General features: G+C 34.2%; 1 protein-coding gene across 2 annotated transcripts in view; it reads left to right on the forward strand.

Moving 5' to 3' along the window:
* SNTG1 (syntrophin gamma 1) overlaps positions 1 to 19,762 on the forward strand; it is a 322,766-nt gene that overhangs the window by 257,440 nt on the left and 45,564 nt on the right. For both annotated transcript variants that reach the window (XM_058832034.1, XM_058832033.1), the window contains exons 13-14: positions 11,583 to 11,699; positions 15,878 to 15,949. In XM_058832034.1, the coding sequence (XP_058688017.1) occupies positions 11,583 to 11,699; positions 15,878 to 15,949 (189 nt within the window). The remainder of the gene's footprint in view (positions 1 to 11,582; positions 11,700 to 15,877; positions 15,950 to 19,762) is intronic.

Here is a 19,762-nt window from a genome sequence, read left to right on the forward strand (position 1 = left end):
TCTCTCTCATCTCAATAATAGTCCATAGGACCAGTGACAGAGTTGCTACATGAATTTCATAAAATAGTTAATGTATATAACAGTACGAAGCAATTGACAATTTATAGGTTACCTACAAATGAAGAAGGAAAAATTAACACTGAAAAGTATTGATCACTGAATATGTGTGAAAGAATACTGTAAAAAAAATGTTTTAAAAATGTAGCTAATTGCAAATGCAGAAACATCTCCTAGAAATACATAGTATTACAACACTTTTTTTGTCTTTTCAAAGAGTTATATGTCCTGGTAAGAAGATAATGTTCAGTGAGGAATATCTCTTATATAATATCTGTTATTAGCATATTAGAAAATATTTGCTTTCAATCTTAGTGTTTTTGGAAGTAAAACTTGGTAAGTCTGTCATATTTTATGACACAGCAAATAGAGATTTACCAGTGTCAGGTCAAGAAACTATACTCAGGAGCTGACAACTGACAAAATTATTTATTTATTTATTCATTAAATAAGAAACATTTTTTCTTGTTGGAGTATCTCTCAGCAGTGCTGGGCTGGAAAACAGACAAACAGTAAAAAACCAAGTCTACTTATATAGAATGTGCAGGTCTGAAGGTCTGAGGAGGTGTAAATAGGTAGGCAATTCTGTGCCTGGGCTTCTTGCTCTAAAACAGGTCTCCACCTTGATGGCTTTGGTAGAGTGTAAGTGCTGAGTGACCAGAGTCACCCGAGCCAACTCAAGAGTACCCACAAAGTCCACCAGGATCAAGATACAGTAGTGTACAGTTTCTAGCTGCTTTCTGCAAATATACATCCAGAAGTCCTGCTGCTTCCCATTATTTGTTTAACAGCCTACTGTTTGCAGCACTTGCTTACTAGAAGCAATAGTCACTCATCACTCCAGCCCATTGCTCCCACATGCCTGCCCTGATGGCAGTAGGTGGAATAATGCAGCCGCCTCTTCTTCCCCTCCTGCTGAAGTAGGCTGCTGTTCAAAACCAAACCCAGACAGTGGGAAAGAAGAGGATCTGATCCTATTATGCAAATAGCATTCAGACCTCTGAGACTGCAAAAAAAAAGCTTGAAAGTGAAGATGCTCTCTGTGAGAGGAATGACTTCTGGCTAAGTATTAATCATGAGTTTACATCCATCAATTGTTAAATAATGTTCTTGCAGGTCATGGTTTGCACTTCACAGGGCCTTGAATTATTCTGCCAGGATCTCTTCTTGAATCAGATGGATGGCACTCTCAGAGGAGTTTTTATGTTATCTTTCTATGGGTGAAAGAAAGACACTTGCTTGTTCCTCTGTAGAACTCTGTGGATAAAGAGCCTCAATATCTTACGCTGAAATTTGGGCTTCATTCAGGAGGCAGTCCTAATTTTCTGGGTTACATCCCTCGATTTCTCATGGTAGTGGGACACTGTGTTAAAAACAAAAAATTACATGAGTGGAAGAAAGCTCTGATACTGCAAAATGAGTCTCACTTGTACTGAGCTTTTCCAATGAAAAATATTGGCATATGACCAGCTATAGAATCCTCAGGATAGCCTAGGGTCAATCTAAACACCAGGAGAATGAAAACTGTCTATATTATAACAAAACCAAAAACCCATCTTGTTAAGATAAGATATGGAAAGAAGCATGAAAATAATAGCATGGAGAACATACTGAATATTGTATTCTTCATCTAATCATCCCCTAAGATTTTTTTTAGCTTGCAATGGGAGTATTTTAGCAGTAGTTATCCTCTACTTTGCCTCACTCTTTCAGCATTCTGCTTCTCTTTCTCAGCATATTTGTATTTTAATACCACTGTTTGCAAACTGATATTTAAAGTCATTTTGGATTAACTTCATTGTTCCTTTTTTCTTCATAATCCAAGAAGAATTTTATTTACTTTAATAATGTGTAAGAATAAGTTGCATATCATTACTTTGGTCCTTTACTAGCAACTTTATTATTGTCTCATCTGACTTCCCAACTCCTTTTTCCCTTCCTCTTCATTCTCTATAGGGTATCAGGGTCCTTCACAAATCATAACCTTTTCTCCACCTGTTTGCAATTGAGAAGGGTTGATAGGAATCATCTTTCATTGCTGCTTGTGAGCAATGTCTTCAATCTCAAGGGTACTTTACCTGCAAGCAATCTGTACTAAAAATTACTTTAGAGAGTGTATTTTAAGGATGAAATCTCCAGTGAGAAACTTGATACACTGCCCCTCTGAAAATTAGGGTAGATAAAAAGTGGGGACATTTAGAAAAATCCTAGGCAGCCACAGATGGATTATGAAATGTGAACTATCACATAGGATTTGTATATAATAATGAAATAATGTGAAACTATAATAAAAACAATGCTGAAGCTGTTTTGCTTAGAGCATTAAGTCAAGGCTACTTTAAAATAGATTCCAAGACAGATATGGCTGCTTTGGGGTCAAAGACTCTCAGAATAATTTATATTGGATGAGTTTTTTTAGGTCATCTGGTCAGAATCCTGCTCAGAGGATGGCCTACATAAATCAGATTGCTCTAGACTTTCCCCCATCAGTTTGTGACTATATTTAAGAATGGGGATTTCATAGCATCTCTCACCAGCAGAAGTAATAGAGTATTTTAAAAATACTAAAATACATCAGTGGTGCTTTGCTACATAAATTATTTAGCATATTATTATGAAACCAACATACTGAGTAAATCTCTAGATCTATCAAAGTATCTACTCTGGATTTTAACTGCAGAGTATTTATTTGTTTTTTTATAAAAACAGCTTATTTTTTAGGCTTTTGTGATTGAAAGTTCAGATTCTGAAGGCAGATGAAAGAGAAATCAGTGAGCCATAATATTATCTCTATTCAGCTGTAGTAGAAGATCTTTGGGACCAGTTTGTTTAAATACAGGTTTAACCTGTTCAGCTGTTATTTTTTTTCAAAAGTAGTCTTAATTTCTTTTATATATATATATATTTGAAATACATGTTGAATTAAAGGAACTGTATAAGCGGTGTTAATTTTTTTTAATAAAAAAATAATTACTTCTGTTATCTGTATATGTTAAATTTATGGATTAAGTTACAATTTCTTATTACATTATATTATTTGAACTGAAGTATATACTGAAGTTTTACTGCATTGTTCATTTTATATAAATCAAGAAGAATTATTTTAATTTTCTATTTTGAAATTAAGCTTAATTAGACCTATTGCTTAATGATCTTGAAAACTCTGAAATCATTAGACAAAAGATTATTTTCCATAGCTAATAAAAGATAAATTTACTTTAGGGAGTATTCTTTATTGATTTGATTAAAAATTTATACCACCTATTGGTTTTATGTTTTTTCTTCCCTGTTAGTTAGGCAATGTTAACATTGATTTGGCCAAGACATTGTGCAGATGCAGCAAAATTTCTCATCTGCAGGTTTCTAAATTCTATAGGAGAACTGTGTGGCCTTCAGTTTTTTCTCACTAATCTTCCACTAGAAAGACTTCTTTGTTGCTTTGCCTCTATACACTGATTGCTCGAGATAAAATAACCAAGAAGTTAAATATTAAATAAGAAAATTCAAGGACTAACTTTGCTTAAAAGCAACAGCTGTCCCCATTAGCAGTTGTAAATACTGACTGCACCACACACCTACAGTGCCATGCATCACTTACCATCGTGTTTCTGATTGCAGTAGCCATTAGTCATTGAAGGATTCTATGATATTGTGGCTTTTTAATTGACTCTAATTAAACTGCTTTATTATTTGCATTTCTGTTAATGTGAAACTTGTGTTCAGGTAATGGTTTACTTTGTTGTAATAGTGGAGTCATTCCCCTGGTGCTGTGAGCGCTTAAAAATTAGCAGCTTTCCTTGAACTTGCATAAATTGGTTTTTCATTACAAAAAAAACTTACCTACCTACCAGTTGACCTTTCCTAGACCTTCTTTCTCAAAGCAAAATAATGTTGTTGGTAAGGAAAAAAAAACAAACCAACCCATGTCTACTTCTTCAGTCATTCTCTCTTTTTTTCAAAATATTTCATTAACTGAACATGGATTATGAAACCTGAAAACCAGTGGATTTATTCAGAAAACCGATTGTACTTTTGAAAATGCGATTTCACCTCTTGATGACTTTTTTCTTCTTTCATATACATGCATTGAGTGCTTGAAAAAAATATTGTGTTTCTGAAAGGCAATGTAATGCTGGTCTAAAACTTTTCAATTTTTTGAGATTTTATTTATTTTTATTATTCTAGTAGTTTATAAGTAGTAATTGTGTTCTCCGAGAACCCTGAGAAATTCTTACATACAGTTTCAGCTTGCAGAAGTCTTTTTATTTTGATAATCAGATAGGATTGAAAATAATTGTTCCTTAGTAGAAATAGTCAAAGAAATTTTGCAAGCATTAATAGCTTCAGTTGCCATTTAAATTATTGGAATGAAAATTAAAAGAAGTACCTATGAATTGCTTTATTCTGTTGAATTTTGGTGTTGATTCCATGCAGTATTTAAATAAAATATTGTAAGTCAAAAAAGGCTTTTGTATACTTACATATATATGTGAACTAATAATTTTCAAGCTTTGTTCTCACAAAGGTATAAAAATATTTCTAAGTCAAATCTTGTGAAGTCATTAATACCAAAAAAAGGATTGTTCTCATGTATGCTTATCTTACTGTGCAGACAGCAACACCAGAGACTTTAAAGACAGCTTTAAGTATACATCGATTATTTGCAGGTTTATTCTGCCTTTGTGAGCACTTTGAAGTGTAAACATCTAATTCTGTAGAAATGTAATTCTGCTATTATGCAAACTCAAAACATTTATTACTAAAATTCATTTCACACAACCTATTCCCCATCATCTGTATTTTCTGTATGCTCAGTCATTTGGGGTTTTTCCATGTGTATTGTTACCATCTCCTTTGGACTGAGTTCAGTAAGCTCAGGATGTGAGCAAGGCAGCTACATGAGCAGTATGATCTCACAGAGACAGCCACATAGCCTAAATTGCACTAGTCCTGTCCAAGTTCTGCTTACCAGTCTTTTTCAGAGAAACAGAAAAAGAAAATAAAAAATTATCTGTCACCAGTCACTGAAATCTAATCTAAAGGTACTCCTAGGAAAAGTTAAATATGTTATTAAATGTTTCTGTAAATATTTAATTTGCCCTGGTACTTAAAAAAGAAAAATATGTCAGTTGTTTGCTCAGTGGCACCATCAAAAATCTGAAAGACACTGTCTGGTGATTTGTAATATTCTGATCTTTTTCTTCATTCAGCATCTTTCAGTAGATGATTCATTTCATCTTTCACCCTGAGGTGAACAAGATGGATTGTGATATGTTGTTCATCATAGAGAAGAGGTCATGCCCTCCAGCTTGATTATTTGAAATAATTTTGTTTGACCTATTTTTGTTTTAGGGCATGAAAAATACATGCTGTGTACATTTAGAAGACGAAAAAAAAATGCCATTAATCAAAAGATAAGTCCTAAACCCAGTCAAGCTACTAGGCTTTAAAATAAATGATGTTTACTTTCTTGTCACCTGAGTGCTGAGCTTGCTGTATTTCACTGTTATCTATTTTAAACCCTCAAAATTTCCCAGAAATTTCATCCCGGATTAAAATTTGCAGCCTTTCTTGTGTCTTCCTAAATTCAGTAGCTAAAAAATGAGCAGGTAGGAATTCAATTATGACCATATATCAGAGATTTTTTTTATTTTTTTTTTTTTTCTAAACAATAAAGCAGAACCCTGTTGGTTGCAGTTACACAATATTAAAAGGAGGGGGGAATGATGACAGCCTAATATGTAGTAATTTTTAGTCAGGAAATATGTGAGACCTGCACATTTTCAAAGTGTTTTCTGAGAGCTGCTCTGTGGAGAGTAGCAGAGGAGATCTGAAGCCTGCCAGGTCAGCTGTAAAATGCATCTGATGTCATCAGGGCTGAGTCTCCTCAGTGGTAAATGTGGTAATCAATTGAATCTGCTCAGGGATATGCTAAATTGCTTGGAAGGTGAGTTATGTGGTGGAAGAAGAGAAGTCTACAAGAAAGAGAAGGCTCATTCAAGTGAGGAAGGCAGATTACTTTAGATAACACAATATTTTTTTCATATTCTAGCTACCATATCTATTTAGCAGGAAAATGCTTAATGCTGTATAAAATGTACATATCCCTGGTGCATTTCTGGGGAGTTTACCACATGCTGGCTAGCTACTCTAGCTCATTTTTTATCTTTTTTTAATTACCCAGTCAATATCCTGGAAGACAGGACTAGCGTGAGCTATTTTTGTACCGATTCCTACTCATAATTTCACACACTCCCGAAATTAGTATAGATTGGTATCTAATACTGCAGTTTGCATCCAAATCCATCTTTGTAATAACAGCTGCATAAGGTCTTTCTTGGAAAAAGTCTGTGCTTTCTAAATGCTAATCACCTCTATTAAAATGAACAAATTCAAATTGTAATGAATTTTAAATACGCGTAATTGTGCATGGACTTGAATAATTTAAGAGAGGCAAAAAATCCCAACTTCTAATGTTGACATTTTGACAAAGGCAAACAGTTGCCCAATTAAGGTGCAAATTGACTTTGTCGTTAGAAGAATTTATTTCAATAAACAGCTACTTAGAAGTCTTAAATAAGTAAAATGAGTGTTTTGAAATAAGCTGTGTCTATTAATATGTAGCACTGGATGAAAAAACGGATGGGTGAGACAAAATGTTTCTCTGGATTAGTAGATTATAACAAGAAGAAGAAACCTGGAAAAGCAATACATAGTTCTTTACCTGTTTGGAAAACTATCCTGTATCTACATGTAGCCACCATTTTTCAAACCTGTGGAGGGAGTAAAGGCAACAATAGGTCAATATAATCCTGATTTATAGAAAGATCTGGTAAGTCTCATTGGGAATGTCCAAAGTTTTCTCATGGGATGCTGTTGGATGTAACATAAATTGCCTGAAGGTTTCTCAAACAGCAGTGTTAATTTTGGACAGAGCTCTGTGTAGGTCCAGGCAAGTTTTATTACTGTAAGCATCTCTATTTGCTCTGATTCTGATTTTGTTTGTTAAGAAAGCAAATATACTCTGGTTTCAGTCTTTGATACCAGTTTTCATTTTAAAGCAAAAAAATCATCTTCCGTAATGAAGAAATATTTTCTGTTTTCTCTGACACTTTAAGACCTGATAATATTTCCTCAATTTTTGTGTGGTCATTTGAAAAATAGAACAAGACAAAGCCAAATGGAAAAACCTATTCTCAGCCTTGGTCTGGTAGCAAGAAGACAATACGAGTTCTTACACAGAAGAAAAGTAAGATGTGAGACGCAATCCATGTGCAATCTCAGATTGAATAGTCTGTCTGTAGTTAAATGGTTCAAAAATATGAAGGCTATCATTAGAGCTGTTAGTGATAGCTCTAAAGTTTTAGTGGACTTTTTTTTTAATGAAGAAGAAAAAAATATTTCACCCAAATTATAAAAAAACTATGTAAAGTCTATCAGGCTTTTTACAAACCTAAAATAGGAAAAATAGGATAGGAGACATTTTAACTGAATTTATAATAGGGAAAAAATTTTCTAGCATCCATTCAAAATTCTGTGTGGTTAGTTGACTTTGAACATTTTCTTTTACTCAGTGTAAAAATCCTAAGCCTTTTCCTAAGCTAATTCCTAAGCAGAACTAGTTTTTCCAATGATTGCATTATGACCACCCTTTTTCTTCCATTTTTTCCCACGTTTCCATTGTGTTTTTTAGTGTTTTTCAGCTAGCAATTGACTACCATGAATTTTTAGACAACACAGAAAATGATTTTTAAAAGTACAGAGAAATTTATATTAAAACCAGGGTAGAGAGTGTTATCTGCGTTTTTCATTGCTCATTACTTCCCTCTATGTTGTCTGACATATTTATTTGTCTTCTGATTCCATGTACATCCTGTTGCCCTACAGCACAGTTTCACATAGTGAGTGTATCAGACTTGCAAGATAAAAAGCTGTCAGTGCATCTGTTCTGATCTTTGAATTGCCTCACAAATTTTCTTGTATTTTTGTTTTACTATTTAGTCTTCCTACAATATAATGAAATCTGTGTAAAAACTCTGAAAAGTCTCTCTGATAGTCAAGGCTATTTAAGTCATTTTTTTAGCAATATATTGGACTGATATTAAATATGGCAATTTATCTTTCTTGATTAGGATGTCTGTGTGATTTAAGAACATATTAAATTACAAGATTATGGATTTTTGACTGAAGAAATTGTCCTGTTTCATTTATCATTTCAATATAGATTTTTTTAAACTATCCATGATTTAACTCATAAACCATAATGACTTATTGAATCTTTGTTACTGAATCAGCAGCCTCTAAGTTAACTAATTTGTGTCACCATTTGATTTTGAAGAATGAGCTGCTTGAAGTAAGTTAGAAACCAGGATTGAAAAAATTATATTTCAAGTGGAACGTGAATCAGAAATAAAATCTGTTTTCACCACCTCTGCCACATTTGTTGATAACAATCAACAGTTTTATAGGGACTCAAAAAAAATGATAAGATTAAAAACTAACTAGATTTTTGAACTTATAGAGGAGCATGCTATGCACTGTCTATGATTAACATTTATATCCATTCATCATGTATCTGATCCTCTAAGCATTTTTTTTTCAGAAATTAAATTTCTAGAATTTCTGGAATTTCATGGGGTGCCATATGTTCCAAGTCCACATGTGCAGTTACACTGAGATATGGTCCAGAGCTCTTAAGACATATATCATGTTCATCCAATATTTCAGTTCATATATAAGCATGAATTATTAATTTTTTAAGTTACAATGCCTTTCCAGTAAATGAGTTTCTCTAAGTTCTTATAGGTCAAAGCTTTTTTAGAAGTCAGAAGGTGTCCCAGTAGCAGAAATGTTTCAAAAATGTCACCTATTTTACCTCAGAAGTGAAAATTTTCAACAGTTTCTCACCTTCATTGCAATTACAATATTTAATTTCACCCATTTAGTATGTTTAGATAAACTGAGATCACTTTAGGAACTTAAAATTTATCATAGTTCTCAGAGTTATCTATTAAAAGAGCTGAGAAGTATTTGTTTCGTTTTGCCTTGTTTTCCAGAATATAGCCTGCACTATTTTAATCCACACATGTGTATATGCACATGTACTCAAACAAATTTGTGTATGTTCCTAATTATAATCATACAGCCTTTGCTTGACAGTTCCTCTCTGTGTTGAAGAGTAGGTATTGAGTCTGCAGGAGAAATGCTTTTCTGTTAATAAAACTTTTGGCACAGCAGGTTGTCTGGAAAATCAATCTAATTTTTCCTCATGATCTACAGAAGCAAGGGAGAAGTATCTAAGGGACCAATTACCTTAAATTTCATGGCTACTTTAGTATTGAGTCAATCAAATGTGGAATATCAATACATCTGCACAGCATGGATGACTGTATCCTGTTATCTTGATGAATAGTAGGTGTAGAAATATGAAAGACAAACACACTAAGGAGGGATTACATACAGTGTTACAGTGATATTAAATATCATCAGGCAAGATGATATCTTACTGTGTGTCCAATTTTAATGAAAAAAATCAAGATGAAACCAAATGAATTCAATTGAATTAATTTTGAAGCATAGATGTCTCAATCCCTGGAAATTAGAGATCATGCATTTTCTTCCAGTTATAGACAGAAAAATGTGCCAAAATTCTGCACATGGTAGTACAATTGGTTCATACTTAAATACCTGTTCTGTGTAACCCACCTCGGTCACTGAGATCTAGAGACTGCAATCAAGTCAGAGGGATGAGGATCTTATTTATGGATAGCATATGAAAAAGCAGAAATGAAAGAAATTTGAATTAATATTGAATTGAAATAATTAAAAACTTTTCTTACTTTACCAGTCAATTATTTGTTTGTGTTTCTTTTTCCTTCTGAATAGTTCTTCATTCAGGAACTAATGAGATTTCACAGAACATGGCTTTTTAGTTATTGCATAACAACACAGTGTTTAGCACTCTTTTTGATGGTTGAATATTGTGGTACAGACCTGTCTTCTTTTTGACTTTTATAAACATGTTTAGTCACCAAATGAGCAGATATTTCAACACATGTTCTTCATTGAACCTGAGACTATATGACAGTTTTAGTGTTTGATATTGACAAAATAGTTAAATACTGAGGTGTCACTGTAGTATGAGAAAAATGGACCTTCTCCCTGTCTCTGGTTATAGACCATAAAATATCCAATAAACTGTGAAAGACACTAGTAGTGTTGATTTCATACAAGGGGATTTTGAAAAAGCCAATAATTTCCAGTGTGTTACAATTAAAAAAAAAAATACAATCTCCCCCATCCCCTTAAAAAAATGAAGGAGAGAGAAAAAGAAAAACAATAGACCCACTATTTCTTTTAATGCATATTCCATGAAGAAATGTTGCTAAAAATTCTGTGCCCAAAAGTAAAGAAAAAATCTAGTGTAAATTCCTTTTCAAAAAGTACACAGCATTCAAAATCTGGGAGGATAAAACATGCAGTAAAAACATTAATTTTAGGCACATTCATACCATTGGTGCACTTACTGACTTATTGACTTTTCTACCTTTTCCTTACATAATTATTACCATTTTCCTTACATGATTATTACTGACATTTAAGACAGAGAATGTCCCATATTTGCTTTGTTAGTGTAGAAATCATTTTCACAGAGACATTTAAAAATAGATCTATCCCATTAGCAGCACTGTATGAAATATGGGTTGAACTATTTTTCATAGCAGTAGTGTACCTGTGCACACTGTATTTTATTACTAATGGCATGGTTATAAATCAAATGTTCCATGATGTCTACTCCCTATTCAGTGGTTCTCCAGAAATTGTCATAGTGGTGACTCATATTATTCTACTCTTTAAGGATTTCATTTAAATAACTCAGACTTAATAGGATAGGTAGGAAATAACATCTTACTGTGAGTTGGAATAAGTTCTAGTTCAAGCATGTGTGTCAGAAGATCTGCAGGTAGTGGTAAGAGCTACATCTACAGCATGCTGGTTACTTCTCAGCTGTAGATGAAGTCTATTCAAAATAGTGACTGAAAACAGTCTGCTAATCTCCTATTTCTAAGCAAAAGGTTCAAAACTCATACACAAGAGATTTTCAGAGAGTAAAAAAAAAATTAATTGACAAAAATTGGAACTGAAATTTGCAAGATCATATTGTTTAATGCGTAACTGTGAACTTGCATGTGAGCATCTATGTTGCATAGCAGTTGATTGACACAGGATTCCTGAGTTCACTTGCATTAAATTTCACTGACATGATCAGTCAGCAAATATGAAGAACACACCTTTAACACCCCTGGAGTATGTGGTTTAGGTTTTTTGTTGTTGCTAGTACAATAAGTATTTCTTATCATGTTGTTGCATTTTCCTTTATATAAACTGCCAGTGTACCGTATTGTGTCTGGGGTTCAAGGTTTGCAGCTATGTTAAATGTGACAGACATCAGTTTAGGCAGGTGAAATAATTGCAACACAACAAAATTTCTGAGAAATTCTCAACACTGTTGATTTTTTTGTCAGATAGTCTACATGGGCTGGACGGAAGAACGGGAACAAGACTCCCTTCAGGACCGAATGTACACACCAAAGTTTCTAGCACTGAGGGGATCTTCCCTGTATAAATTTATAGCACCTCCAGTAAGTATGCTCCTCATGTTTAGTGGGAATAAATGTTATTGAATAAAATATTGTCATGTAATGTGTACAAGTCTTTCACAATGAGATATCTCTCATTGTGCTAGCAGGACTGCAACTAACAGCATTGAAAAGTTCCAGGGGGTGTGGTATAGAAGTGATAGAAAACAGCTCTTCATCAGATGATTTGGTATCTAGCAAGAATTTATTTTCCCCCACTTGAATGAACACATAAAAATAAAAGAGAAATCTGCTCATGTTAAAAGGGAGCTTTTAATTTTCCCATGGCAGACAGAACAGGCCCAAAGCAAGATGGTTAGATTTAAACTGAACAATCATTCTAGTGAAACTTCTGAGATTTGGGAAAACATCAAAGCTTTTCACACGCTGTGGAAATAGCAATATATTTCTATTTAGATTCCATCCTGAATGTAAGTTTTTGCTGCTTAAGAGCACTAAAAGGAAGGTAGGGAATCAAATGAGAATGTTTAAGTTAAATATCTGAATTGGAATCTCACTGGAAACACTGGGTAAAATTTTAACATTCATCTTATATTCAGTAATTCACTTTCTTACAATGCTACGGTACATCTAAGCTGCAGTAAAAATCCTCTAGCTAACTTTTAAGCCAGTTGCTAAGGAGACAGTCGCAGTCCCATACCTGCAGCAGGAAGAGTCAAGTGGATTAATTTTTCCTGTTTTTCGGGTGACCTTTCTGACTGCTGCTAAACCCTGTGTTTGTCAGATCCAGGCTGTAGCTCCTTCCTGCCTGAAACAGAATCATCGAATAGTTGGAGTGGAAAGGGAACTTTAAAGGTCATCTAGTCCAACCTCCCTACAGCAAGCAGGGACATCTCCAAGTGGAGCAGGTTTCTCAGAGCCTGTCTAACCTGGTCTTCAATGCTTTCAGATATGGGGCATCTACTACCTCTTGGGGCAACCTCTTCCTGAGGTAGTTCAAAGCCATCTTGCAAATCTGTAGATTGATCATCAGTAACTATTGGTGTTTGTTTAGCAAAACGTTTAAAAACATGTGAAAGGCATGGGGAATGGAAGTAAGTATGAGCTGAAAACTTCATGGGTTCAATGGGCTCTCTCAGGTCTATTAATGGAAGCTTGGCTTTTTTTGGTGGATATTTTTCAGGATCAGATTAAAATGTCAGATTATGCTAACAAGCACCTTAATTCAAAACCAGCTCTCCTGTCTTTGCCTGACCTACTTGAGCATTTGCTGCCTGTCAAGTAAAACCAACTCCATTCTGGGTACTAGACAGAATCAGAATCAATTATGAGAAATCCTGTTCAATACAAAACAGGAAGATTATTCTTTTTTAAGAACTATGGAAGAGATCACAAGCCTCTTTACTGAAGAATCATGAATTTATAAGAACAGTATACTTGTAGAGGGTAAATATCTGATGGGCAGTGATTAATGGATGTGAAAGGAACATGCTCACATGGTGATGTAAGGAAAATTTTGGCAAGCTGCTATTGTATAAGGCAAGAAATCCATCCTCTGATTTTTGTAGCTCTTGTTTCAGCTCAGCTGCAAGCACAAAATGAATTTGTATTGCCAGATTCTGGTTCCCAATCTAAAATAGAAAAACTGTTCAAATGCAGAGAAAAATATTTTCTCTTCATGGAGTAGAAGGGAAGCAGAATGATAACCGTGCTTTTTTTAGGACAGAGGAAGAATTCCTACAGAGATGCCTTAAAGACTTGGAATGTTTGGGTTAGAAGGGACCTTAAAGGTCATCAAGTTCTAAAATGTAATGTATATAATTCCACACATCTAAATTCCTGTTTTCTATATGCAAACTTTTTACACATATAGTTATGTTTGCTATTCTGCAGGTTTGTTTCTTCCAGGGGTTATAAAATATTATGAACAAAGTTTCAATGACAGTTTCACAGCTTCTTTTTTAGAGATGCATAAAGTGTAGTTAAAATAAAAACTGTTTTAATTACATGTGCAGTATAAACTGCTTGGACAAAGTTGTTTTCTGAGATGTCAGAAAAGAGATGTCCTGTAAACTTTCTAAACCAGAAAATCAAACAAAAGTATTTCCCCAGTCTCTGCTAAAATCTAACACATTAGGGAAACACATGTTTAAATGATGTCTATCAACAGCCTCCCCCTGCCTCTTTTTTTATCTGTTTGATCAATAGTACTTCTACTTCAGATAAAAGAGCAATCCTAGTGTTTCTTATTTGTATTTTGAAACTTTTAAAAACAATTACTTCTATAGTATTATTTTTTCTATTATTTCCTGATACATTTCCTTTAGAAATATTAATTGTATCAAGTCTGGTAGGTTTCAATTTTGTCCAATTTATAATTGGAAATTTACTCGAGAAAGAGCCACTAACATCCTTTCTTTTGCTACTCAATATTTTAAATTAAAACATCAAAAGTGACTGCTGCAGCAATTTCTCTGGACGTCTTAATTCTACAGTTGCTTTTGCTTTGCACATATCTTAACACAGAAAGAGTTTTGGTTTGATCTGGAAAGAAGTCCCTTTACAGGTACAAGCAAAAACAGGAAACCAGGGCAGAAGAGGAAGCACTTATATTTTCCCCCAAAGTATGGAGCCTATTGTAAATTTTTAAGCATAGCTCCAAATGACTTTGTTCTTCAGGAGCAACAGTAATGACTTTTCCTCATAGCACAATATGACTTCACCTGGTGTGACTGGGTGTTGTGGGCTCAGTGGGGCTGTAGCAAGGCTGCTCTCCCCATTTTTCTGTTCATGGTGAGAAATTTATCTTTTTGTCCATAGGAGAAAGAGTAGCTTTGCGGTTTACTGCCCTCAGTTCAATAAGATAGTGAAGACTGCATTTGACAATGACTTCGAATAAAGAAAATCCTAATAGAAGAGTAACTATGCCACTGTATTTTTGAACTTTTCCTTCCTGTCTGTGCTTCCCCTAAAGGACTTTCCATTACAGTAATGTTTATAACTAAAAATGAGTTAGGGATAGAATTTTCTCATACAACATCAAAATAATTTTGATCTATTAATGATTATTTTCTGTTTAGATAAGAGATAAATTGACCTCATAGAATATTTTGTTCCTTGGGCTCTGGAACTCTTTTATTAAACATTTTTCAAAAAGTTCATCTTGAATCTTGTAGAAGCAGTAACATATGTTTTCATCAACCTCTTCATTGTGCCTAATAAATTTAATGATACAGCTGTCTTCCTTTGGATATGGGCCACTGTCCAAAGTGTCTTACCATTAAGATGGTTATTCTTTCATTCATAACCTAAATTTCATTCTAGTTTGTGCCTTCTTCTGTATCTTGAAACTTTAGATATTCTCCTGTTTTCTGCTTGCATTTTCTTTGGAAATTTTGTACACTGTTCTGATATTGCCTTAACTCTTCCTTTACTGAGTATATTCATCTACCCTTTTCTGTCTCATTTAAGTCTTAACAACTACTCTTCCATGATTTAATTTAATTATTTTATATATGCATTTTTTCTGTATAAAACAGTTGCCTAAAATGTTAAAAAATAAACAGTTAAAAACAGTTGTGAAATCCCAAAAAAAGAGGAAAGAAAAAAGAGGAAACAATCTATTCTTCAAATCTTAGTTTGTTAGAATTTAGGAGTAGATTAATCTTGGTAAGAAAAAAGAAAGTGAATATCTGCCTCTGTTGTTTCATGCTTTGTTTTTTTCCCCCTGGATTTCAAGGCGTGTGGGGTAAGTGTTTGGGACATTCCAAGGTTGGAGACTGGTTTTGTGAACTTGCAAACACTGTAGGTGGCTGGGAGCAAATAGTGGCATGCAGTTACAAGGAGGAAAGTGGTGAGAAACATGTTTTCTAGTAGACAGGGCCCTGGCTCTGTGAGATGAATTCAAGGGCTGTATCCTCTCAGGATCTCACTGCAACCCCTGCAAGTTCCCAGGGGAAGTTTCGTTTTGCAGAGAGCAGTCTGCATGCAAAGGAGCTGCATTGTAAGGACAGGGAAGATTTCTCCTAAGCATTGCCTGGATGGAACAGTCTGGTCCCTGCTAGTTGTTCCTTTGAGGCAGTGCTTGGCCTTTCTGAATTTATTTTAATCAATGTAAATAGTTTAGGGATTTTTTTTTTTTCTTAATAAACTTAATTCTTGAAACCAACAAAAATAACTTTTTTTTTCTGTTTATTTTGTGTTTTGTTTGTTTTTTAAAGGTCACAACCTGGGATTGGACACGAGCTGAGAAAACATTTTCAGTTTATGAGATAATGTGCAAAATTCTCAAGGTATGATAAGAAAGTATAAAGTAAATTACCACTTTGACAGACAAAAGCATAACACTAACTACCTTGCAAAAAGAGATCTATTTTTTTCCCTTTAAAGTGAAATATCAGAAGTCCTGATGTCAGTAGATACAGAATCAAACTAGAAGGCATGGAAAAATTGGAAATAAACTGATTTTGACTAGAAAACTACCTGTTTCTCCATAATGCTGTATGGGGTTTACAGCTCCACTTTAATGTCACATTTAACTAGTGTAGCATTTCTTTTCCTAACTGAGGACCTAAAGAAACAGTGATCAGTTTGGTTGCTTTCAAATATGTTGATGGAACTAATAGCAGCTGCAATGTATGATTTCACTAGGACTGAGAGCAGAATCTTTGAAATATGCAGTACTATTTTGAAAAGTTTTGTCCTATTTTTTCCATTTTCTTCAGTCTTCCTGAAGTGTAATAAAAGCAAAGAGATAATGATACATGTTTAGAAAGTTAAAATTATGAGTAACAAATTAAATAAGACTATTATTGTACATAGTTTTTAATTTTTAATTGTGAATTAAATCAGAATTATTTTATGTGGTCTTCTCTCTGTTTTAAAAACAGTGAAATACAGATATTCAAAATTTCATAAATGAGAAGGAAAAGAGATGCCTTCTTCTATTCATTTGAAGTGCTTTCTGGTTTATGTTGGTTTTGGGGGGTTTGGGGGCCAAATTATGTAAAAGATAATTTTAACATTTCTCTAGTTTTATCTAGGCAGAGACAGACTAGTGTTAACAAGAAATATGAAAATACTATGCTTTTAAAAAAATTTTCCCACTGGAAAGACCTTTTGCTGACATAAATGGTACATTTCTCAAGTTTTGTAGGTCACATAGGTGCGCTACATTTTCCTTAGGGAGGCAGCTTAAAGTTGGAATGGCTCAATAAAATTCAGAAACTTTTTGCACTTGAGACTTCAATAGAAAAAAAAAAACAAAAAAAAACCCAACCACAAAACCAAATATATAGTCTGAAAAAATCCACCTTCTTATCAATCTGAACAGAGAAGTGAAAAGTTTACTTTTGCCACTCTGTTGGCTGTGAGGTCTGGAGTCATATCAAGGAGTAGAACATCCCAAATGCAACACATCCCATCACTGTGGTATGTCCTTCAGTTACTGAGTGCGTGCAAATATTGGCTCCTTAGAAGTGCTCATGTTGGGAGCTGAGTAAAAGGACAAGTTGTTCACTCAGTGAAGGCATTGCACTGAGGGTGTCAATTAACAATGCTCTAAGAACACAGTCAGCCTTTGGAAAGGTTGAAAAATGCCACTTCTTACATGCACGTTTTATTTCCCCATTCTCTTTGGTAACCTCTGATTGCTTCAGGCCTTGGGCTTAATGCAGTAAGTGTCAAGGTAGCCCTTTGTCAGAGAACTGAGTACTTTGGAGCTAGGGTGACTTCTCCTTATGACTTATCCAAAGACTTTTTTATACTTTTTGAATAGAAATTTATGGAATACATGCCATATGATTTTCTGTAATTTCAAGGTACTTCTTTTAGCCATTTGGGTATGTTGATGCTCTTCTTAAGTCACTTGCAATTTTAGCCATTTTTCTTTTCCTCTCTTTTTTCTATGTCTCCTATTCTTGTATACCAATACATTGGTTTTTTGTTCTTTTTTTTTTTAATTTCTCAACCATGTAGCAGAAGTTATTACAGCCAAGGAGACAGTTCACAAAGCAGTAAAACCTAAACCAGTGCCTTCCTGGCACTGTTGTGTAGAAGCACATAAAAAAGTACAAATATGCTGGGGTTTTTTTATCATCCAGCCCTTCAAACTATCTGGGAAGATTTTCCAGCCTCAGTCTATATTAACAGAGAAGCAATTCCAGCATAAGTAATAGAAGAATATAATTGATATGTTTCTTTACCACTTTATTGATATTCAGTTATTCATTTATTGTCTGTAAATATGGCCACGCTTATAAAATGCTGAAATGTTCCAAGCAAGTTCTTTAGCTGACAAAAACCTGTAAATAATAGAAACTGGAAGTGGAAAAATCATTGCAGTGGAATTGCAGCTTCTGACATTGGAGCATTAATCTTCACCATGTTCTAGTTTTCTACAGCAGGTGCTATAGAACTTAGCTATGGTTTCACTAAATATAAAAGCAAATAAAACCAAGAAAAACAGCTTCCCATTACACTACTATATTGAACATCTGTAGAAACTCAAGGTTTGTTCAACTTTTATGCCAGCATCTTAAAAGTCTCCATTTAAGAAATGACTGGCTTTTGGACCCATTTGAACAAGCCCTATGGATATTGCTGAACAAGATGCCACATAAAAAAAAAAAAAAAAAGAAAAGTTACTGTGGGGTTTTGTGATTACCTTCAAACTTTTTCCCTTTTATAGTACCTCAAATGCTACTTTTGTTATAAATCTATTTGGCTTGGTGAATGACACAGTTTTTCTGGCTAATATTCAATTCAAGTAGAAGGAATTGCAAGTAGGCTGTGCTAACCTTTGTATGAGTTAGCTGAGTGAGTAGTGCTTTAGAGTTAAGTGTTACCACATAATTTACTAAGCAAAGTGTATCTCTATTACATGGCTTGCTTGCATTTGAATGAGATATTTAAAATAATCGTCCACATTTAGAGTTATATTCATTAGGATGCAGCTGTCACTCAAGGCAGCTGGTATTTTCTCCTGTGTATATTGGCAATTTCAATGACTGTCCCTTGTGCCACAGGGACAGGACTTAACACGTCTGTATGTATTTTTTCTCCATTTCCCACTTAATTGTAACTAAAATTCTGATGAATTTAAACAGTCTAGATTAGAGAGATTTACTGTACCAAGTTTCTCTTTTTAAATAGAGTTGTAATTTTCCTTAGTTTGAGAGATTTCTCTAAGTTTCTCTTCATGAGAGAAGCACTACAGTGGAGAAAATGAACTACCAGATCCTACTGAATGCTCATTAATATTTTAGTGTTTCAGGATAAGAGAATAATTCCTCTTCTGGTAACAATAAAAATATTGAAACAGTAAACAAATATTAATGGCTACACACAATACTTTGTCTACTACAAAGTACTGAACTGATTTAAGTTTCAGGAAAAGTATATAGTCGAAAGATGTTAAACAAAACCCAAAACTTATCTTCTACCATGACCTATGTTTTCTTTATATTTACTTGCATGTGTTTAGTGTTCTTTTTCATCTAGCATCTGTAACTTTTCTCTAAAAAGTATTTTTTTCTGTTTCTCTGTTTCTGCTGCATCTCTTCTGTATTTTTCTTTTTATTCTTGGATTTCTCAGCCTCCTTTGGACTGAATTCTTTTGGGATCCTCCCTCGTGGGGAGCTCTGCTTATCTCAGTTCTTCTGATTAGAAGAAAACTCCCGAGCTCGTTAGAATCTTGTTTTTCATGTTTATTAACAGGTGATCACAAAACTTAACAGGTCTCTCCAGGCTGGCTACACAAGGTTAATCTTTGCAATTTGGTACATTTCTTTCTTCTGATGGTACAAACAAGGCCTTGTGGCACACTTCGTGTCTGATGCACAAAATGGTCCTGAAATACGCAGTTCTTTTATCTTTATACCTATTTTTACCCAATTAACAATAAACACATATATTATTTTTCTTAATGACCCAATGACCCATCACCTGTGTGCTGCACTGCGGCATTTTCTACCCAATCACTTACTATTACCCAAAAACCTCTAGGAGAAGAACATGAAGAAGAAAGAAGAAGGACAAGGGACAACACCCTATATCCTCCATCTTGTCTCCTGTTCACTAAACTAACTTTTTCACCCAGTGATTTA

The sequence above is a fragment of the Poecile atricapillus genome, chromosome 2, assembly GCF_030490865.1.
Source record: "Poecile atricapillus isolate bPoeAtr1 chromosome 2, bPoeAtr1.hap1, whole genome shotgun sequence".
Taxonomy (NCBI): Eukaryota; Metazoa; Chordata; class Aves; order Passeriformes; family Paridae; genus Poecile; species Poecile atricapillus.